At 36.3% G+C, this 24,426-nt stretch overlaps 1 protein-coding gene and 1 long non-coding RNA gene across 5 annotated transcripts; one reads left to right on the top strand and one right to left on the bottom strand.

Annotated features, from left to right (window-relative positions):
* On the top strand, positions 1-16,685 carry LOC135617106 (MADS-box transcription factor 23-like). Of its 3 annotated transcripts, XM_065117032.1 has the most exons (9): positions 4-250; positions 341-535; positions 3,668-3,746; positions 13,889-13,950; positions 15,423-15,522; positions 15,604-15,645; positions 15,718-15,801; positions 15,889-16,043; positions 16,124-16,685. In XM_065117032.1, exons 2-9 carry the CDS (start codon positions 354-356, stop codon positions 16,140-16,142), a joined length of 723 nt encoding a protein of 240 aa, XP_064973104.1. In that variant the 5' UTR covers positions 4-250; positions 341-353; the 3' UTR covers positions 16,143-16,685. The 3 variants fall into 3 exon arrangements, with proteins under 3 accessions (XP_064973103.1, XP_064973105.1, XP_064973104.1); XM_065117031.1 differs by having other exon boundaries at positions 1-250; positions 15,604-15,801; XM_065117033.1 differs by lacking the exons at positions 13,889-13,950; positions 15,423-15,522 and having other exon boundaries at positions 3-250; positions 15,604-15,801.
* Positions 6,021-23,101, bottom strand: LOC135617107 (uncharacterized). Of its 2 annotated transcripts, none has more exons than XR_010488615.1 (4): positions 22,982-23,101; positions 17,752-17,813; positions 13,741-13,966; positions 6,021-9,121 (listed from the first exon to the last, which is right to left on the bottom strand). It is a non-coding gene; the product is annotated as an uncharacterized LOC135617107 (long non-coding RNA). The 2 variants fall into 2 exon arrangements; XR_010488616.1 differs by having other exon boundaries at positions 6,021-6,418; positions 22,982-23,093.
* Positions 23,102-24,426: the final 1,325 nt, after the last annotated feature.

The following is a 24,426-nucleotide window of genomic DNA, read 5'->3' as shown; positions in this document are numbered from 1 at the left end:
ATGTGCTTCGATTCGACCCCCTGCGCACGATGGGATGCACGAACGAATCCGTCAAATCAGGCAATGGAGGGGTGGTTTGGTTTAAGCTTTCTCCTTCTCTTAGGGCTGGCCTTTTTGCATAAGATATAATGAGCAGAGAGACAGCGCTGACCTAAAAGGTCGCATCCCCACAAAATAAAGAGAGAGAGAGAGAGAGGGGTAATCAAGAGCTCCAGTTCAGTATTTTCCTCATCCTCCTCTCCGGCTACAGGTTTGCATCCGTACAAGCGTCTCTTCCTCTTGTTTATAATCATCTCTTCCATCTCTGTTTTAACTGGTGATATGTTGTTGAGGTGGTCAGAGGGAGCAGGAATATGGGGAGAGGGAAGATCGTGATCCGCAGGATTGATAACTCCGCAAGTCGGCAGGTGACCTTCTCGAAGAGGAGGAACGGGTTACTGAAGAAGGCCAAGGAGCTTGCCATCCTTTGCGATGCTGAGGTCGGTGTGGTGGTGTTCTCCGGCACCGGCCGACTCTATGATTACGCCAGCACCAGGTTCTTTCTCCCTCTCTCTCTCTCTCTCTCTCTCTCTCTCTCTCTCTCTCTCTCTCTCCGCTTAAACTGATCTAAAGAGGTTCTGCTTATACTTGTCTTGGTAAAAAGGACGTTAGTGTTAGGGCTTGGTTGGGGAAAACGTGTACTTGCTTGTTATGCCACTACTAGACCCCTTTTAGTGGGTTTGGCGACGAGATCTGAAGCGAGTTGAAGTCGGGGAAAGAGAACAAATGTGGATCCGGTTCTCTCAACACTGGTCGTTCTTCAACTACGACACAACTCCATGTGTTAGAGATATTTATACTCGATGTAGGCTTCTTAGGCATTGTCTCAGACTTCACCACTATGGAGACGACGAAATGATGTTGCCTTCATCTCTATGGTAACAATAACTAGGACAGTTCTTGTAACTTGGTGATCATTTGACGTAGATGATAGCGCAAGAATCCCCGGGATGCATATGAATAAATAAGAGCCATAGTTCACGTAAAAGGGTTTGATTAAGCTGTTTGTGTCTGAGTGATTATAGCTCAGTTTTTTCCCTTCTCTCTTTGCCTTTATGCTGTCTAAATTGGTGCAAAAATCTGAAGGTTGTCAATTTTAGTCTCAGCCTCTCATCTTTAGTACATATGTAACCAACTAAATCAGATAATTAAATATGCAAAATGGTATGATGAAAGGCAAGGATTGTGTTGACAAAACTTGGGGATTGGATTCTTGATATGATAACGAGGAAAAGTAGGTTGGCAGGCAATATTTCTTTGTGTTTGAATTGCTTTTTCCTACCTCTGAGGAAAGATAGACGTTTAAGTTGGATGATACAAGAATAGATCGATCATGCTGTAGTTTCACGATCTAGTAATTTGAACTAGTTAAACAAATAAGCTCTCACTCAAATTGGTTGGTTACTTTGGCAAACATGTTGTATACCTTAAGATGTGTATATACTGCTGTGTTAGCTGAAACTTAAATTTCTTTACCTCATTCAGATCTGCTAGTTATCAGCATGATATTTTGTGGACATAGAAGAACTGTTGGATCTTTTGGGCGAGTTAATTAATCTACAGCAATGTTTGCTAGATCGATTGCTTCTGTCGAATCTTAAATTGGAGTAGTTGTCTTGTTATATCACACAACTATGAGCTGCTGAGTTGTCTAGTTCTGTATCTCTAGTTGATTCCTATCTCGCTTGTTTTCAGTGTCATGAATGCTCCTTTACACTAGTCACATAGTCAAAATACTAAAGACTAATGTAAACATTTAAAAGAAATATTTAATCACTTTGAACACTATGTCACTTTGAAATCTCATGTTTCATTAGCATATATGTTTGCTCTTTGTTTCCCATTAATCTCACCATTCTACAGTTTAATAGTCTGTCAAAAACAATTTAAACTTCATTGAATTAAAAGATGGAACACCTTAATGACAATCCACCCTGGAGTTTGTTGTCCTATCCAATATTCACATTCGGAATAAGCATGTACATAAACATAGTGGTTTTAGGACATTCAGAATAAATTGGTTATCAACATATAGGAGAAGAAACCATTGTGGCTGTATTCCGAAAAGTAGATACATTTTCTCAAGTCATGAACACTTCCACAGATATTGATGATCACTTTTAAAGCATGACCTTCGTTTTCACGTCTATCTTAATCCTAAATTTGTGGTATACTTTGCCTTCTTTATGGCAAAAGTACATGCAGAGAAGTATACGGTGTAATAACATATTCGTACATCGATGGACATTATATTTTTGTGTCGTGTGCTTGTAGATCTCTTCCATATCTCAAAAATAAATTCTCTTATTATTACTATAGAAAAAAAAGGAATGTGTTTTTGTGTTCAAGTAGTTTTTTTTTTTTCACAATCTTTGAGTGGTTGAATAAAACCATTTATTTTGCATTTGAGTGAAGGGAGGACCTCTTAATTATAAATTCGAACAATACAAAAACAAAATCGTAAAGCCCTAACTATTTGGTATCTACTACATAAAATGAATATGAAAACTTAAATAGTTTCACATACAAACTAAAAGGAAGAAAAAAAAAAATTTCTCGTGTACGTATGTATGTATATGTGTACGTGTGTATGTGTGTTATATGTATGTATGTATGTATGCTTTTAGTTTTAAAATTATCAATTATATAGGTAAAATCAGTGAGAGAAAACTTATATAGGTAAAATCTGTGAGAGGAAACTTGATATGGATGATTATAATCAACGCTGTTCAGTGAAAGGAAATGTCTAATTGATGAATTTTATTAAGTTGTACGTTCCCTCCTTTAGTTTTAAAATTGTCAATTATATAGGTAAAATCTGTGAGAGGAAACTTGATATGGATGATTATAACCAATGCTGTTCAGTGAATGGAAATGTCTAATTGATGAACTTTATTAAGCTGGACATTCCCTAAAGTCAAATTTTGATGTCAATAAACAAATGCTTGCTACACCTGTCAATGGTCTTGCAATAAACCATTTCATTGGCCTGACCAATTTATAGACCTCGATTAAAGAGGTTTAGAACCCTAGATCGTTAAATGTTTATGCATTTATGTCTGCTGTTGTGATAGGATTGTAAATTATCATGAAATCGAGATAAATTAGATTTTATTGTTTTAGTATACTGCTATGTCTACAATGTATTTAACTGCATTGTTAATATTGTGGGAGTGGATTGGAAAGGTGAGGCTTCCTTCATTTGATTTCAATTCAAGTATACACTGAGAAGCCAACTGCGACTCTACCAAATGCATGATTCCAGAAACAATATTGTGTGTATAATTAGCAATTAGAGGGGAGTGTGTAAATGGGAGTTCCAGTTGTTAGAATCCTTCGCCTGTCATTGTATATGTATTCAGATCATTAAAAAAGTAAAATGTGAGCATAAGTTAGTAATCTTTATGTTATGTAATTTATTAATATTTATGACAATAAGCTTTTTTTTTTTCTCTATTTGGTGACAGAAAACTTCTTTACCTTAGTTTGATTGATCCTCTGTCTTCTCAATATGCAAGCTAGTTACAACTAATCTTATTTTACACTCATCATATACAATGCATATGTTTCTCATGTGTAACAATTTATAAAATGTCAAAATTAAAGCTAATATAAGGTACTTGTGCAGCATGAAGTCTGTCATAGAAAGGTATACTAGGGCAAAGGCAGAGAACCATCTGATTGTGGACACAGCTTCAGAAATAAAGGTATGTTTTATCCTCAATCATAACAAGTATTCTTTTACTATAGATTTGTATGTTTGTAACCTTCTTGGTTAATTAACTCTGCTTATTTCATCATCATGTTATCCTATTAGGGTACAACCAAAATAACTTTTCCATGAAAGGTAATACGCAAGCAGTCTACAAATATATTTTATAGTTCTATTAACCTTTTTTCTTTTTTCGAAAAAAAGAATTCTTTGCTTTTTGGATCATAGAAAGGTTTGGTAACCCTTTAGTTAGATTATTTTAAGGAATATGTGTTTAAGCTATCTTAAAGAAGTCATTTTTTACAGAAAAAGAAAGTATGCTTAACTAATGTGGAAAGTACATCTAATTTTACTTCGAGTAATATCACATGAGAGGAAATAAATTTTCTTGAATAAACAAATCACGTTACATTAGCGAGAAAAAAGCTGTATAAATACCTCTTCACGCCTTCTCTTAAGGTTGTGGAGGTGATATTTATGCATGGGATTCACCCCACTGTTAAAGGACTTCTCTAAATCATCCTTTCGCCCTCTTGTTAAGCAGCAACTTCTCTCTTTTACAACTAAATTGGTTGAAGATGTAGAATGGTTAAAAGTTCAAGGATTTCACAATTCAAAACAATAGTTAGATTCTTGAAACAACCACTTTTGACACTCTTAGATACCATGCTCAATATCCTGATGAGGTAATTATGGATGCCCTAGGTCTTCCTTCCGGCTGAGAAATAGTGTACCAACAAGATTTTTGCCATGAGAGACGGTACAGTAGCTTTTTGGCAGTGCCACCATCAGATAGTTGTTGAAAATCAATGGTGCCACAACCTACAATGATGACTTCTGCCCTACTTAGGTGGTGCTACTAGCAACCTGGGCAATGAGTTTGGCAAGCAAGTAGGATAGTTTTAGGCGGTGATACCATATCAACAATTCCATCTGTCTCCCATTATCCATCGCGTGGTTGAATTCATTGAACATCTTCCGATGCCTCTTTATTCTTTAGAGTTCTTTTGGAATCAAACAGTTATTAAAGTAGAAAGGGTATCTAAGTTTTTACGATCAACATCCTCTTTGATTAAAAAAATAGCATATAAAATAACCATACGGTCAATTAGATTGAGGGTTAAAAATTAGAAACTATATGCACAAAAGAATGTTGAGATGAATAAAATCACTAGATAAAATAAGAAGTTTTTTCATTTAAGATGTAGAGGAAAAAAACATTAAAAAAGAATATTTCAAATGATATGGATATACTCGTAGGAGACCATTGACTTCACGATGTAAGAAAGAGTGGAGGTAAAGATTGATTGACAAAAGATTTTACCAGAACCAATAAAAATTGATCTGAATGCTCTTGATTTAACTAGTGATATCACATATTTTATAACTAATGTGAGAAAAGATCCACATAACCAATTTTGATAACTTATTGTTATACGCTGAAAGGCAATGATTGTAACTATATGAAACCTGCTAAACTCAACTTACAATGATTGTTGAACATTAGGACACGCCTATAATTAGATGGTTACTAAACTTCAACCACAAATATGAAAATAAATTGCAATGTTTTCTCTCATTGAACACTGCTTCAGATTTATGATCTATTGCAATGAGTAAATTGGTTGGTAATTCAAAATATTCCAGGTTAAGATATTATAGAATTAACAAAAAATAACCACTTGGTTTGTCTTTGATAAGCTCCCTTAGTAATATCCTTCTCCAAGTCACACAGTTCAAAAAGAATATTAACAAATATGTAGCACAAACTAATGTTACAGATGACGAATGTTATCTGCTACCACTAAATATGTATGTTTCACAAGATTATGCCTATTGTAATAGTTAGTTATAATCCCAGCATATGAAATACAACCTGCCAGAATTAGAAGGCAAAGTAGGACCAAATATTTTGTTGATAAAAAAACAATCTATCTTGGTACTCTGGTTCGAGCTACATACAGAATGACAGTGAATATGACAGACATGAACAAACAATAGAGCATGAGCAGTTTAGAAAACCAAAAACAAAAAAAAACAAACAAAGAAATGAATGTATAATACAAGTTGATATCACAGTTATATGAGTACTGCTTATTCAGTAATTAATAGCAAGGTCCAGGGCTTCATGAATCTTTTATTACCATTGATCACTGATTAGAGCAATATCTCTACTTAAATCAAGAGAATTCAAAATCTCTTTCTATTGTTTATGGTGAAGTTACCGCTTATTTCGTAATAAAGAATCAAACCAGCAGGAGCAACCAAAGACAGCATATCTCATTCCATATTACATATATGTCACATCTCAACCACAGCGAACACAATGAAGTGCAGGGACTGTGGCTACATCATTCCAGTTGGGAAGCAGTTGCCAATACTTAAATACAAAGTTGGCAATGCATAATAATCAAGGGTATGTTATAATAGGTGGTCAACATCTGTAGCTCATTCTGGAAGCTCTTGCAAGGCCACTGAGGGTTAGGCAAAAGAAGGTATCGGCCTCCATTGTGCTATCAATAATCCATCTTGCAAAGATACCAGAATAGCAGCTTCAGTCCGTCTCTCAACTCAGTCATCAAAGCCATTTCATTTAGGTCAGTGCCCATTGACTCATTCAGTTCATTCTAAACAGACATTTAAATCTTCATGCCCATGAGATCGCATCTAATCCCAGAGAACACAAAAGTAAAATGCTCATTTAGACCCTATGGCTAGCTTTGACAGAAATGCTTGCTGCTCCACTCAGTAAAAGATGTGTTGTCAAAAGGCTAGGTGCTTTGCTGACAAACTATAAATTGCTCTTTACAATTTGAAAAAGCCAAACTTATACAATCCAAACCTGCTCCTCATAAAATCCAGACTTGCTGGAAAAAGTAACAAATGAAACAAAAGAAAATATTTTATGGCATTAAACTTTCAAAAGAAACAACACTACCATTTTCTTGCTGCTGATGTTGACTTCTATGATCCTTAGAACTTACATATAAGCAATTGAATTGATCAATCTGTGTCTTAAATCACTGCCTATGTGGTTTCTTGTCATATTTAGACAGATAAATATTGGCTTCTTGTTCTCACAAGACCTCGAAGGAGAGAACCAGCCACAACAACATTTTGCTTACAGTCATAGTCTCCTTTCAAGATACCTATACCGTGATGGCAGTTCAACAGACCAATATGGTTGAACGGTCCCACATGGCAAAGAAAATTTTGACAGAAAGAGAGATGAAGACAAGAGGTAAATAGGGAAAGGATCATAAAGCTGTGCCAACAGAAATATAGAGAAATCAACATATATTGATGGTGCTTTAGGAAATAAACAGCAAATAGTAGGAAATAGTTTTGTAAGAACTAGATAATAGAATTTCAAAGATAATAATACAAGGCTTTTAAAATGTAAGATGAAGAAAGAAGACGTTCGGAATCTGAATGGGAGTAACTTCAATAACCACTAAGATTAAGAGTGTGGTAAAGGAGATTGTTGAAGAATCTAAAGGTAGAAATGATGATCCAGGAAAAGCGTTGGTGGGATTAAAAAAATTCAGAAGGCCATTAATACAAAACATGCATTAAAGATTGGTAAAATCATTAGAAACGAGAAGAATTTTAGAAGACATATAGTAGCTAAAAAGAGAAAAACTATATGGTTGGAAAAATAAAAAACATGAAAGTTTTTGCAGCAAGCTAAGTTCTAAGGATGGGGAAAAAGAAATTTATTAGATTGTTAAGCTACAGATAAAAAAAAAGGAGTTCAGTAAAATTAAATGTATAAAGATATAGATGAAAAGGTGATTGTTAATTGTATGAACAATAACAAAATAAAACATTGTATTCATAAATTATTTAGCAAGCAATAGACAACTTAAGCCCTTATTTAATCCATAAAACATTATCATCCTTTCCTTAAAACCTTAATTCAATAGGCTTGAAAAACTGCATAATGTTTAATGATCTAAAATAAGCTTATATTTATCCCTCAAATAAAAATTTCTGTCACGAGCAATAAATTCTTTAGAAAATTTGTACATATTTATTGTAGTTTTGTGTATTGACTTACCTTACAATCCTCCAATGTGTTAAGATATAATGTCATTTACCATTAAGTGTATCTAGATTGCGTGAAAATATTTAACTGATTTTTTTCTTTTTTTGGATATTGAAAAGTTATGTATATTTTAAACAATAACTCATAGGTGTCCTTGCATATACACCAGCATACTGCATATGCAATATATGATGACATAACTACCCGTACAGTGCTTTGCATTTCAAAAGCATGCTTTCATCAATGAAAATTAGAAGTAAACAAAATACATCATGAACGTTCAGCCTGAAAATTATGAATGCAACAATTGTAAAGACAAAAAACCCATAATTGAGTCATAATGTGAAATTATAGTGATCAGACAATTGCTAACATTCCATTTGCAACTAATGCTAATAGCAATTCTCATACAATGTTAAAAACCAATCAAACTCGTAATTTAGATTTGTATGGACAGGTGTAACCATGAACCAATATATGGCTCCATGGAAACCGATCAATACTGGTTCATGCCTGGCATTTCACTGATTTGAACCAGCATACTAGTTGTACAAGTGGTAGGTTGTTCCCAAACTATGCCAATTCTATTTCTTCAACTAGCAGCCCCCCTCGTTTTTATCAAACCAAAAGAACCCTTTTCCTTTCATTTATTCATTCTCTTGGTTTATCATCAAAAGATTGGATTTCAAGCCAGAGTTGGCATTGTTCTTGAATCAAGGTAAATTTGAAGATATTTCTATAATTTCTTTGCTTATTTTTCTTTTGAATCAATTTTTTAGGTACATTTTATTCATCTATACGTGATCTTACTATGTTTTGGTGTATCATACGTAATTTTATTATCAAACCAAAAGATCCCTTTTCCTTTAATTTATTCATTCTCTTGGTGTATCATCCAAAGATTGGATTTCAAGGCAGAGTTTGCATTGTTCTCAAATCAAGGTAAATTTGAAGATATTTCTATAATTTCATTGCATTTTTTTTCTTTTGAATCAATTTTTTACTTAAATTTTTATTCATCTACACGTAATCTTACCATGTTTTGCTTGAAGATGCTTTCTTCATTCAATTGAAGCTTGATCTACACATAATTAACATTTTTCCAACATAGATTACTTGAACATACATAGGATCTGGTCTACATCAGTGTCAGACTATGCTAGATTTTCATGTTTGACCTAAGTTCATGCAAATTCGATCTAGATACATACAGATCTAGGCTACTTCCATCAGGACCGACCTATATATATACAAATTGATGCTAGACTTGTGTGGATCTGGTTTATCTCCTCGTAGATGACCAAAATTGAGGCAGATCTGGCCTGCACCCACAACAATCCAAGTGTATGCTAAATTTGTTGTTCATGTAGTATATAGGAATGTGTCAGAAAAGGTTTAGTAAAATACTGATCTAACATGGCAACACATTGATCACTTAGTGCACACCACAAGAATTAACATTTGGTATGAACTACTATGACTTTGTTGCTCATGGTCGAGGAATAAGAAGGCTGAAGTAACATTTGCCTGATGGACATCTTGACATGGCCAAACGCACACCAATCCCTTAAGAAATCAGAAAGACTTTCGAGGTAGAGTGGGAATAGAAAAAATGTCGAGCAGAACAAACATTTGCAGAGGAGCTTGATAGGCTGGCATCTAAGCAGCATGCCTATGATCAGTATGAGTTAACGATGATGTTGTTAATGACCCTGAGATTGCTGTCAACATTTGTAATCAATGAAGCACTATTAAATGTATAAGCAGGCGAAGAGGCACAGACATACTTTGCGACCATTCCAATGAGCATAACAGTGGCAATGGTAGCAACTACGTTATTGGACCTTAAATATGGTGCCCATCAGTTTATCAGGATAACCAATACGGGGAGTGCTAGTGACAATGATACAACTGGTGGTGCTCCACATTCAAGAACAGTATATGATGAGGTCAATCACATTCCAATCCCTAGCAGGGGGTCCCTTTAAACAAGACATCAATACCATATATGGTTGATATTGACCCCATAGTATCAATTCTCAGTGTCAAAACCACTAAGATCAATGATATACCCATGAGAACAAGAATGATAGACAGGCACTCTCATAGTGATTCAATTTTAATTCTCAACCCTCCTTTTGCATCTTCCAACACATTATATATCTATAATGTCCATCTAGAAATACAATTGATAAACAAAGCCTCCAAATCAATATTGCAGAAAGATATCTTGCTGATCAAGTTGGTGAATTCTGCATATGGATAAAATCCTTCAAGATAGCCCTGACCCTGATTACAAAACGAGGAGTTTTGGTTTCCCAAAACCAAGAACCAAACCAAACTGGGCTGTTTTCTGGAATCAGAACTGGAACAGCTGGTTTCGGTTTGAACCGCTAATTTTTTTAAATATTTTTCATATTTTTATATTTTAATTACGAAATAACCAAAATACCCCTAGAAAATAACAATTGTATGTCTATTGGAAGGGACAAACTGGTCATTTGCCCCTCTATCCAAGCGGTGGAGCATTGGGCCGACCGTTTGAGCCCCAACGATCAATCAAGCCCAACATCGATCGGGCCTTTTTTATTTTCTTTTTGAACCATCGGTTCCGGTTTCCCAACCCAAAATTCGAAACTGAACTACTCGGTACCGATTTCGACTCCATTTGGAGCCAGTGAACTGTTGGGCCAGTTCGGTTCCGGTTCCAGATCGACTCAAACCGAGCCATGGTCAAGGTTACTTCAAGATGCAACAAGATCTCTATGGTATGATTCTTACATGTGGTAGCTAATCAAAACCCACTAGGGTAATAATCATCAACTTCCTAGCTATGATAGGAAGTCGTGTACCATAAGTCCATTGATTAATCACATCATTGACCCATCAGAGACTATTGTAGATGATATTGGAAATCACACTAAATACTCCAGGTGGCAATGGATAATGGCACCAATTAAGAAATCGATGAATTGATAAATACACATCTAAATCAATTTAGGCCATGTACCATATATCATATCGACCTTATGATCGACATTGATGACATCCCACGTGAAGAAAACAATGGACAAGGCACAAGAAATAATTTGTTTTATCAACAACCATCAACGAGTGCATGCCTCAACGAAAAGATTCATAGAAGGGAGATCCTATGAACGAGGGTCACTAAATTTGATCAAGCAAAGAAAGATTCAAGTGGCTTTTCCAACAAATGAAATAATCTTTACCTTCATATCATTTTTGGAGATGGGATAATCAAATTTCAAGCGATCTTAATTGTTTTAATCTCTTTATCCATAAAATTATAACATTTTCAATATCAAATGGTGGCTTACTGTCTCTTTTTTGTTTTTTTTGTTTTTTGGGTCAAAGTGGCCTATTGTCTGGCAAAAGAAAAGTGGCCTAATGTAGCTTACTACCTAAATTTAACATACCAAAATTGATATGACCCTGTCTTGGTGACTTGTTCACTCTTTGCAGGGTCATCATCAGATAGAACCTTAGAACAAAATATAGAAAGTGCAACAGCTACTATTAGTGAGGTGAAGTATCTGATCATGTTAATTTTTATCTCACAGAGATAGTATCAATTGACTTACCCTATTTTTTACCTTTAGGGGCGTCTATTTTGATTAGCCTACAACAATATCAATAAGAATTCAACACAATTTCATATTTATATGACATGGATCCCATAACAACATGACATTTCACATAATACTAAACAAAATGTGTTCCTATAATATGTTTTATAATTGTAATTGTGTAGATGAGTAATGAATTCACATGATCTGCACCTCAAAGAAAATTGTCCGTTAATTCCTATCACAAACTACGTCATCCAATGGTTGCGAGTATACTTAACCACTTTCTACTTCATACATATTGCAACCACCTTTTATATTGACACTTGGAAAAGAAAGATTTTGGGCACTATTACATGCATAAATGGCTGCATCATATAACCAAGGATAGGACAACGACGAGGCCAAATAAAAACCATTTGACTCATAGTTTGTCACCAATGATTTATATCAAAGTTTCCAATATCCACCCCATACAGTACGGTTCGATACAAGTGGTGAATACCAGTCTAATTGATTATTGACACACAGAGGTAAATCGAGCATTATCCCCATACCCAACTTGTACCCACACATACCATATGGTACAGGACCAGTACTTTTTTTTACTATGCAGTCTTTTTTAAGTTTTTTTTTATTTCTGAAACTCGGCACATACCGTACGCGAAATTGGAACCCTAGACTTATACCCTTTGATGCATTGAATGTGTAGAGCTGAGAAACCAGATTATTATTTGATGAGATGGCAGATTGACCACACCCATCAAAGCTCATTTCTGAACAATTTATAGAGAGAACCAATAAGACGAGATGGCCCAATACGTGAACAATAATAGAATCTCTGAACTCAAATTGTAGGGCATGGTTAAGCCTCAAAAATCTCTTCCATAGGTCATGCTATTGGAAGCTAGTTATAATCATCTATGTACTATTGGAAACTAGTTTTAATCATATACAAGGCGCAGCAAAGCTAGAGGCACATTGCAATCAGTTGACTCATCAGACATCATTGATGACTAAGAGATCAAAAGGAAAAAAAAGGATGGTAGACTTCTCCCCAAGTTCTAATTGTGAGATCCAAAATGACAATGGCGAACAGATGCAATAATGGTGACCAAAGATCCTATGTTTTTGCTGACAATAGATTGAGCAATCATTTACTCATACCACCCAGGATGAAAAACATGATGATAGTGAATTGTGAGGATAGCAAGACTTTGCTCCATGGTTCCAACCAAGGATTGAAATATCGTACCGTACCGGAGTTTCGACATTCGCTCGGTACGATACTATATACTGAGCGGTATACCGTTCGGTATATATATATATATATATATATATATATATATATATATATATTTATTTATTTATTTATAAAAGGCGACGTCGCATTTTCCTTCTCCCAGCGGGGCGACGTCGCCTTTTATAAAAATATTTATACATTATATATATATATATATATATATATATATATTCCGTTCGATAATGGGCGATTCGTATACCGATCAACTGACGGACCGATACGTATCGTTCGGTATGGGCGGTATTATTCGAAACTGTATACCTTGGTTCCAACTGTGAGGTCCAAATTTGTGATAACAAACAGCAGCAATAATGGTGACCAAAGATCCTATGTTTTTGTTGTCCAAAGAGGTTGACAATAGATTGAGCAATCATTTATTTGTATGATCCGGGACGAAAAACATGATGCCATATCTACCATTATTATATTAGATAGGAAAGGAAAGTCGAGAAGAAGACAGTTCGTATGGTTAATCACAAAAACACCAGAATCCTTGCCAAGATCTCGTAAAGGAAAAATGAGCCAAGCTAAGTTGGTTTGGAACTGCGAATCAATGAAGAGAACCTAAGGCTTCTCCAAAGAATCTCTAGGTTTTAGTAATGTATAGATTGCAACTTGAGCTCTTTTACTTGTTTGTAACTGCTACTTCAGATCATATTTGTATTTGTTCCATGTATAGAAATTATTTATCTCTCAAAGTTTCTACCTTCTTCTGAGTCAAATGAATATCCAAGTTATACTACATGTCTACCACTCAAGCCATATAACATTTTCAAATGTCATGATCATACTCCTAAATCAAGATTACTCCACTTATTAGCTATCAGAAAAAATCCAAGTTTGCTGCATATCCAGATTGGTGGTTAATTTTACATGATAAACAAACCACCAAAAAGTGGCAACAATTGAATCACAATCAAAGGTCCAAAACATTGACATAAGACAACAAACTGATTAGAAAAACAAAATCATATTATTATAGGAATCTGAAATAACTTAACATGTTTTTAGGAGCTTTAACAAATAGATTCTTCAGTGTTTGATGCCATACCTCACAATTGAATTTCAGAATTCAGATTATAGTTCACCACTTCACCTTATAGGATGATTATTTTCGAAGCCTAGTTAACTGTGAAAATATAAATCTAGCAATACCAAGAAATATCTAGTGTGGCTAAACCTGGGCTTTGTACTTACAGTTTTGGCAAAGGGAGGCAACAAGCTTGAGGCAGCAATTGCATAAATTGCAAGAAACTCATAGGTATGCTCACTTCACCCTACATGACAAGAAACATTAGCACTTAAAAGTCATCATTCTGTAACTTAGCCAATAACATGTAGCATCAAAAATATAATTGCAATCACATACAAAATAGTATCATTAGTAGACTTCAACAAAATCATCAGTAATATGAACCATGAACCACAGATGATTATATATCTGTTACATATATGTTCCAGGTCAATCGCTGCCCATAACTAGATAATATCATTAGGTACAAGCAACCAACATCTTTGCACAGTACAGGCTAATTAGTCAGTATTATGAACAAATAGAAGCCAAATGGCATCCTTTTTTAAGTATTAATAAAAAAATATTAAATGTACTGAATGGAGTTCATCATTCATGTTCTTTTGATAAGGGGAAAAAGATCTGAAATCTCATGAAGATAGTTCAAGATAATATGAAAATACATAGGATGAATGAGTACAAGATAGACATTTTACAACATTTTTAACAATCAAACATGAAAAGTATAGTAAATACTAAATAGTAATCATGTTTTCAAAGTGATATATGAGATCATATCAACAAAAGCAACAGTCCATGACTGGCAGTACATACTTTCAAATTATCTGATAACAAATTGTAAACGAAAGATAATTATCATATCATTTCATAATTTTATTCTCCCCGCTAGGTAAGCACTCCTCTGCTTGCTTCCAAGTGTGCTAGAGACATAGATAGTATCTATGCAAAGTACAAACACACAGTGAGCAAATGTAATCTAACATTATTACCATGATAATAGTAGTAATAGTCAAGGACTGCTGTACCACCTGAAACAGTATGAAACGATCACCTGGTCCAGTTCAGTAAAAATAATTTAAAAAATCAGAAAATAGCAGTGGGCCCATCCATCTAGGCATTAGAAAAACAATAAAATCCTATAATAAAAAAATTAGGGTTCGCAAACGCGAACCCTCTTCTCACATTCAACGCTGCTGCCACTACCATTGCTTTGCAATCCTGCTGCCATCGTCGTTAAGTGACACCGCTGCCAACATCATTGCCGCCGCATTTCTTCTTCTTCCCAGATACGCACCTACCTCTTCTCCTCCTCTTCTTTCTTTGCCTTCCTTCTCCTCCACCATTTCCTCTTCTTCCTTCTGCCTTCGTCCTCCTTCCTATTCTATTCCTCCACCGCCTCTTCCTCTCTCTTCTTTTCCTCTCTAAAACACCAGTACATACCTATGTACCAACACATGGTACACCAGTACTAACTGGTATGTACCAGTAACAGATCACCGAAATTGGTCTGATACCTGAAACGGCGATCTTTGGTAATAGTAACCATAAAAAGATATGGTCAATGGCTTACCGGTATCCTAACTGCATGTGTGACGTCTATACTTGCAGAAGTGATACTGGGTGGCTATTCATGTGTTATATATCAGCCATATAAAAACTTGAGAACTTATATAAAAGAGCAACTATTTCAACACTTGTAGGCAGTTGATGGGAGAAGAACTTTCTGGTCTAAGTGTCAAGGATCTAGAAAATTTAGAGAACCAACTGGAGATGAGACTCCGTGGTGTTCGAAAGACGAAGGTCATATTTACATTTGCCTTAATGCTTGCTTAATGTTACTATTTATCTCATGTATACTTGACTGTGTTGTTCATTTTACAGGAACAACTTCTAATTAATGAAATTCAAGAATTGAATCAGAAGGTACGGCAACCTACTGTCTCTATGATACTCATTGTGTTTGAAGTAATGCAATTTCTACTGTTCTCATTGCAGGGGAGCCTTATTCACCAAGAAAATATGGAGCTTTACCGGAAAATAAACATAATGCATCAAGAAAACAGAGAGTTACACAAGAAGGTATACTAATATCCCAAGAAAATTTGCAATCAAATTGTTTAAACTGGTGATAAACTATAGCACAAAACTAAGCATGTGCCTCCTCAGGTTTATGCACCAACGGAGGAAAATGACCCTAATAGAAATTCAGTTATCCCACATGGTTTTCATATAACAAAGGAAGTAAATGCACTCATTCATCTTGGACTACACCAACAACATCAGCATGGAGAAGAGTTAAAACTTGGAGCTCCAAAACTAGGGTAATGTTTTTCTTCTAGTATGGATATTTGACATATATCAACTATTAGTTCAATAATACAATGTTTAAAATACCATGCAGCATATTTCAAGTGAAATAAGGAGAGAGATAACAGATCAAGAATCAGCGTTCATGGTCTTCATCATATTATCTCGAGGTTATAACAGTGTTGTAATTATCCTAAGCTATGGTGACAGCACCATACTACTGCTGGTGTGATACAATGGAGACAGCAGTACCTACTTATGGTCAACTTTGGCCATTTAATCCTAAATTTTCCTCATCCACTTCTTCCTATTATCTTTCCCAACTTCTGCTTTTCTGTCTAAGTATGAATTAGAGCTGTAGTAGCATTTTCCTCTTATCATCATCCTAATCACCAATGATTTATCTCTAATCATGATGAAATGCGACAAGTCTGTTCCCTTTAAACTCAATCAAACTGCACTTGGTTTGATCAGTCCTAGAGTCTAGAGATCCTTCTGTTACTCAAAACAGATCAAACCAAACTGATTTAACATATCAAAGGGATCAGTTGATCCAATTGAAACTCTCATAAGTTTCACCAATTCCAGTAGATGCTAGTGGGTTTCGAATATGATTTGGTGGCAAAACTGTAATAAGACTAGAATATGAAGTGAATCATGTCAGACTTTAATTTTACAAACTTTGCTCTTGATGTTTCAAGGCAGCACCTCTTTATCTTCCATTTATATTTCCTCTTTTTGGCAAGGAATTCAATCTAGTAAGATCAACCACTCCATGGCCAAGGTAAATTCATAGTAAGTTTCAAGGCACGCACAAGGACATAAATAGCAGATAAACTAGTGAATAACCTGGTAATCAAAGTAAAAGTATCCATTTCTGTGAATATAGTCCTGAGCCTTGGGATTTTATAAAATTTTATTATTACTTAATCTTCACGATAGTATTGCTCATCACTAGTTTTTTTTTAGTTATCTGATTCCATTTGCAGCTAGTTTGAACACTGAAATAAACATTAAATTATTCACTGGTAGCTATGTTCCATGAAAACACCTAGGTCGATGAAATTACCTCATGACAATAAGTATATCCAACAACTCTTCTCCACAAAAGGTGGTGGAACCATGTAAAGAACAAATAATAATGGCCATAACTTTAGATCATATTTTTCTTGAGCCCATTCTCTCTTCAAATTTAATCCCCTATTTCATTTTCTAGTTTGTCCTTCCTATCGTTCTAACTTGCTATTAAGGTTAACGAAATTGTCGTGCACAATTTACGAATTTGAAATCCAGTTATTACAAGAACATGATAGGGGCATGGATGTGAAACCAAGATCAAGGTATTGTACCTTGAGCCAACGAGGCATTTAACAAAGACCATAATTAGGCTAGTGCCATGAATGTCTCAAATATGCTCAATTTTTAATGTCTTTTCTTTTGATTCATAATACTCTGTTTCTACTAGTCCTATTCGGTTCACAATTATCTGTACCTATGTATAACAAAAAGCCTAACAAAAGCTACAATGATGTAGAATTCTTGTATCTATGATAATTGACCATACTCTACAGGCACAACCTGCTAACCGTGTATAAACAGAACCATAGTGATTTTTGCATAAAACAGATATACAGTCTTCCAGATTTTCAGGGTCACAAACCAAGATACTATTGGCACAACTTACAAATATTATCAACAAGTCTTAAAAGAATATTAATATACCACAGAACTTCTTGCAGATTATGCAGCTACTACCTCAAGCTTGTTGCCTCCTTCTGCAATAACTAGTGAAACAAACCACAAATCAGATACATGTGAAATACAAATAAAACTTGATCGATATTTGACTTGGTTAAGAGTTAAGGCAACAAACGAATCAAAGCTACTTACTAATTGATGTGTGGCCTATGATTGTTGAGCACACTATAACAATACAACTAAACAAGAAAATATATTACAATCACAGGCATTTGTGACAACTGTCAGCAACAACAGCAAGTCACAAGACAAGACATAAAGCCCCAACAACAGCAAGCAACCCATAATGTACCAAAATTTGTGAAAATTAAGAAATACCAAAATCTTATTGCTATTTGGATCTCCGATGTGCCCTCAATCTATGCCTTCCCAAATTTTGCGTACCGCTCGGTATTTACCAGCCCAAGCAAGGATCAGTACCAAACCATATGATCAGGCACTGACCAGTACTACTTTTTAATATTTGCTTTAGCTGATATTGATGGCACGAGTTGATATTCCGCCCAGTATACTGATATCTTTCTGGTCCGTTAGATTATTGAAATTGGTATCAGAATAATTATTAAAATAACTATAAACCAAAATTCGATGCATATTATAAAAATATTTTAATTTAGCAAATGAAAGGCTAAATATTTTTCTACCTGAAACTGCGAAGAGAGTGATGAACCATATTATAACCCCAATGCTTCTCTAATCATCATAAGGGAAAAGTCCTAGGTAATGTGTTGAGAAGCAAAGAAAACCTTTATTTGAAATGAGTCCACAGAGATTGTGATTAATTATGAATCAACCCTATAGTCAAGGATTAAAAACAGATCTAACTAGATGGTACTGATTAATATTTACTGGTCCAACCATGTTTTGACACCGAGCCAAATTGCCTAGTCCAGTTCAAAACCAGGCTTGCAATCTGATTTTAATGATTAAAACCATGGCAGCCAGGTGGCAGCCAGGCAGCAGACTATATTTTTTTAATAGTCCTCTTTGTCATCTCAGTGTCGCCAAACAGCTACATTATCATCACCATCACTGGTTCCACCTTGGCCTCTGGAATTTATCCTCGTTCTCACCTCTTCCTCTACCTGTCCTCCTCTTCCCGTCTCCTCCTCTACCTCCCTTTTCTCCTCCATCTTTTCCTCCCCCTCCATCAGTCCTTGTCTCTCTCCCCCCTCAACCTCCTCTGTACTCTCCACTTTTCTCTTGGTACGTTTAACACCGGCCCATATCGAGTTTCGATAAATCGATCCATACAGGTTCTGTCATCAACCAGTATCTTCAATCACCAATGAGAGTTTAAAGATCTAGGATGATCAACAGAGAAGTGATAAAATGAAAAGCTTTTCAAAAATATACATGAAATATATTCCAACACATTTATACATGTACACAAGCAAGACCATTCTATATTGCTCAAAATCCTAAAATGAATTTATTTTAAATATGTAGAATGTTTAGTGCAAAAGTCAAGATGTTTCCTAAGTTACCTTTCAAATTCAAATAGATTTTAAAGTTCACTTATTTTCTTTGTTTCATGGTAAATCTGAATTATCAACTCCAATAATTACTCACATTTACAAAAATAAAGAAATCTAATATGATTCATCAATCAATCATAAATATGGGAATTTAAAAGGGAACCAAAGTGTGCACTGGCTTGCATCTTTTACCAAGCTCTCCAAATCTGATTTGATCTGGAGGGGAAACTGGCATCCTAATCTGATATCAATTTTATTCTGAGCAAGGTTTACATTGTACTAGAATTTTGAAGTAATAAATATCTCTTTTCCTTTCGAAAAAGAAAAAACAAATCATCGTTAATTTATAATGGTAAATATACAGATTAAGCAAAATCGACTGCCCATATTTATGGATCTTTTTTTTTTCCTCCAAGAATGATGTACTATGGTTTCTCAACCTTCGGCCAGCATCCTCTACTGTCATGACCCAACTAAACCAGAATAGCAACCCTACTTACAAGGATATCTGACCCATTTTTTGTGGAGTATAGCTCAAAAATGCTTTATCTCAAATTAACCAGAGTTCATCCACCAAGCACTTATATATCAATTCAAGTGTTTATCCACTTTGGATATAGGACTAAATTCTGAGATGTTATAGTCTCCCACTTAAGGTCTTTATGTCCTCTTTTAATGACCAACATGACCTATAATCAAGCCCTAGCATAGTGCACATGAGAACCAACCTAGTAGCTCCACGTTGTGATGTGCCCTCTGATTCCGTCCACGAGTAGCCCTTTGCTATTAGAAACTCTTATCATGCCCAATACTAGACTAGATCTAAGACCAATTGTCACGACCCATTAACCCATTTACTTTGTTGAGTTTAAACATTTGGCCCAAACTGCTTTAACTCCACCCATTGACGGAAGACACATCAAGCCCTTATAAAAAATTCAAGTTTTTAGCCACTACTAATGTGGGACTAAATTCTAGGGTATTACCTCTACTCTGGGAGTTAAGAAATACCTTATAAGGATAATTAAAGTAAGAAAAGAGTTTTCTGTACAAATAGAATAGCTAGAAGCTTGACAGACTCATAAAGGCTTAAAGATCTAGGCAATGATTTAAAAAAGCACTCGGGCGCTCGCCTAGGCGCTTAGGCGAGGCGAGGCTCGACGGCCTCGTTTAAGGGCCAGGTGACGTGCTTCAAAGACGCTTCGCCTGAAAGCTCGCCCAAGCCCAAGTGTCGAGCGCGTCAGGCAAGCACTTGGTTCAATTAAGCGAACCGAACCAGACTTTTAAGTTTGGCTTGGTTAAATAACGTAGTTTGTTACCTCAAAAGCCACCCTTCACACTAGCGCGACCCCAAGGAACCCTAGCACTACTTCTGCCTCCGTCGTCGATGCTTTCTGTCGCTGCCTCCGCTGCAAACGCAACTAACCGGGCCTTCCTCTGTCACCGACGGACGAGTTCGACGACCCCCATAGCTTCCTTCCACTATCACTCCGTGTGCAGTTCCTTCCACTATCAAGGGAGTGGACCGTAAGTTCCTTTGCCACTGACGGCACCCTCTGGAGCTTTCATCGCTGCCACTACTACTTTCCGTAACTTTCGCCGTTGTCGTCCGCAACTTCGGTCGTTGTCGCTGCTGCTGTCCACAGCTTTTGCTGTTGTCACTATTGTTGTTCGCAGTTTCTGTCGCTACCACTACTACTATTCGCAGCTTCCGCCACCGTTGCTGCCATCGTTCGCAGCGCTGCCACAACAATCTTAAACTAATCCTTTGTTACTGTTAACATTTTTTCTCCCCTTTAACTACTTTAACAGTAAATAATATACTGTTAACAGTATATTTTTAATTTAATATCATATTTTTATTTAAATAATTATATTTTTTATTGTATTATATATTTTTTATATTTTAATATTTCAGAGTGCCTCGCTTCGCTCGGGCAAGCGCCTAGTGCCTCAAGCGTTTTGGGACCTTGGCGCCTAGCGCTTTTAAAATCACTGGATCTAGGCAATTTAAGCTCGCAGCCTCGCAAAAGGTGAACTTTACAGGACAAGACTTGGCACCATAGTACGTGGTAAGGTTGCTTCTTTACAATCTATGCGACAAAGGTGCAAGTGCTAGAAACAAGTTTCTTGTTTGCTAGGATAACCAAATCCCACATTAGTGCATGAACTCGAAAAAGGAGAAATTTGTGCATTGGGCCACTCTATTTTCGTAGTCAGCAAATAACTTTCAAAGATTCTGTTTCAGCTGGAAAGTGTTCAATAAAATGGCAAGGCAAGACAAGCTGCAAATAACATTCCATGAGGAACATACGATCTCTAGTTATGATGTTCATTCCTCATCAACTAACAATTAGAAGCAATTCATAACACAAAATTGTTGGTATAAAACGCATTAGGCATTCTATTATGAGATAACATATGAAGTAGTCGTTTCCAACATAAAATTTCTGACTAGAGCATCAACCTTGGTCTGCCTACAACAGACTAACTTCTAACCAAGCAATAAAAGTGTATTTCTAACATATAAACTAAAAACATAAGATCATCACAGACACTTCAACTACAAAAGGATGCATGCATGCGATACCATCCACATTTCAAGAACACCAATCTAATACCAATGAAAATCTAAGGTACACTATGTTTCCAAATCATCAAAGTTGAGATTTTATTAATGACAAATACACTAACTCGGTAATAAAAGCTGATATCAGAAGCAACCTATAGTTCCGTTATATAATGCATAAAAAATAGCAGTAAGTCATTGATATGTGTCCACGAAAGGCCATCATGACCATTTGAAATCTGTGTCACACTAACAAAAGTGGCAGTTGGTACACCCCAAGTACAACAATTGCATGCTTTGAAGACGCAGACATATTCTACATCGAAATCAGTAATAATCGAACCCCATACTCCAAAGTTAAACTTAAAATAAATTATTGATTCAAATAGCCCGTACAAGTATGTAAAAACAGGTACTCCTAACTAACCAACACCAAACTACCTGTGTGCCCAAATCCTATGGTTCATTACCAAGAATGATCATCCGCAGTTTCTTAACCTACCATTATCACCCTTGTGCTTGGGACAAAAGAACATCCTATGAACAAAAGTGAAGCAAGAAAAAGTCGTGTTAAAGCAGAAAAGCTAGTTGCTTGAACCAGCTTTGCAAAATTCAGTTGCAGCCAGAAAGAGTGTGGAAAAGTGTCATAGGAAAACAAGTTGTGAAGAACTTAAGATGTGTTTGTTTTTTTACCTCAACAAATTATGATCTATTAGAAATATATTGGCTCAAAATCCATCAAACAGCATGTTATGTGTAACCATATTCAAAAGCTGTTTGCAAGACAAACAAGTTCAAGTAATGCAGCACTCCTTACCACAGAAAACAAATACTTGACAAAGTGACAGACCCCTCGACCAGAAAAACGGAAACACCCAGAGATTATAACCCTCATTTTCACGAAAGCCAATCTCTAATGCCCACGGGAACCTAAACACTGGCACATTTGTGAATGACCAAGGTTGGGATCTCCGTCAACTCTAAATCTTTGCAGATACCGAAACAAAACTCAAAAATAAAAGAGGAAACCATATCAAGATCGACCCGTGGGGAACCTTCGATTTAGCAAATCGAACCGAACGAGAAAAAAGAATCAATGTTCAGATCGATCAGATCAAGCAAAACAGAACTTACGTTGGTGAATTACCTGATATCCTATCGTCGCTCCAAGTTAGGGCAACGCTCGCTCTCGCACTCTCGGGGGCGAAGTCAGGGAGCGGAATAAATATACTTGGCGATGTGCAATAAAGTTTCCCTAGAAATAAACAAAGGGGCCGTAGCTCAATAAATGGGCCATTGTCCCTTTTCATAGGTGGGGGATTCGATCCCCAGCCGCGTCGGTACATATATTCTATGTATGACAATAGCGGTTTGGTTTGGTCCACGTCGCTGTCTAGGAACCCCACTTGCTGTTTAGAGTCTTAAAGCCTTAATTTATTGGCCACTGCGTACGGTGGAGCACCAAAAACCATGCTCGCCAAGCAAACGTGAGTAGGCACTTGCGGTTTTCGGACGCCATCCGTCTTGGTGGGCAACAGCCAACGCACCTGCCTTCTGATTGGAGAGATCATCGTCGCACGACGGGGTCCCACGTGGTCTCCACCTCCACGTCGATCGCGAGGCGTCGGCACCACTCATCAGTCCGTTGCCGCTACATCTCCGTTGGCGCCTACCTTTCCGCTGCGGGTTATTTGAACTTAGCAGCACAATGCGGAGGTGCGAATGACTCTGCTGTTTAGCTTAGATTACCAAGTTTTGACTTGGAAGCGTTTCATTTTATATATTGGATTTTTATTTTATTTTATTATGATGCTTACTTCGTGATTCGAAGGGCTGTTGGATTTTAAGTCCACTGTCGGAAACTATCGTGTTACTACTTCGGTAACACTACCCAATGCAGCGATAGTGCATAGCATCGAGAGACGGTGCACCGATGGATACGTGATACTTCCAGTTCTTTATGCCTCGAATTCTGACACCTTTAATGGAATAGACACTATAATATGTGCTCATTGCCAAATGACGTATCTCTTATTATGTATGAGAAACTCTGATCCACAACATCAATCTAGAGTGATCCAATGATAAAAATTCTTTATGCTTGCACATGGATCTTAAATTTTATATTACGTCGCCCGGTGCCTCATTCTGTTCTTGTATTGTTCCATAAAAGAACATGAAGGCAACTTACAGTTGTGAATCGGACTCGACATGATTAATGGTCGCCGAGATTGCAAAATATCGCAACCGGATCCGATCGGATGATATAAATATACTGCATAAAAGTTGGCTCGCTCACGACTCGACAAGCCGAGGTGTAAGAGAGACCGGAGACTGCTAGAGCATTCTCGAAAGGAGATGATGGCATAGCACATGTCGACTAGAATAAGAGAGACTACTCCCACTTGGGAGAAGAGTGGATCAAAGATTAACGGTGACAGCGGCACATAATGCGGTTGTGTACAGCAGCATATCTGGAAAAGGTGGCCACTCTGGCAAATCATTATTAGTACGTACATACAAAAAAGCCCAAGTGGATCCAAATTATTGTGCATGCTGGTAAGGAGAACACGTGATAGCTGTGTCGATCAC

This window comes from Musa acuminata, chromosome BXJ2-7 (assembly GCF_036884655.1).
Source record: "Musa acuminata AAA Group cultivar baxijiao chromosome BXJ2-7, Cavendish_Baxijiao_AAA, whole genome shotgun sequence".
NCBI classification, from domain to species: domain Eukaryota; kingdom Viridiplantae; phylum Streptophyta; class Magnoliopsida; order Zingiberales; family Musaceae; genus Musa; species Musa acuminata.
Note: the sequence above shows the minus strand (reverse complement) of the source record. Positions and strands in the feature narration are given on the sequence as shown.

Excerpts from the sequence above, each read along its gene's own strand:
- LOC135617106 (XM_065117031.1), top strand. The coding sequence starts at position 354 with ATGGGGAGAGGGAAGATCGTGATCCGCAGGATTGATAACTCCGCAAGT. Across the intron at positions 15,523-15,603 it reads GTGGTGTTCGAAAGACGAAG|GAACAACTTCTAATTAATGA; the intron begins GTCATATTTACA and ends TTCATTTTACAG. Across the intron at positions 15,802-15,888 it reads ACAGAGAGTTACACAAGAAG|GTTTATGCACCAACGGAGGA; the intron begins GTATACTAATAT and ends GTGCCTCCTCAG.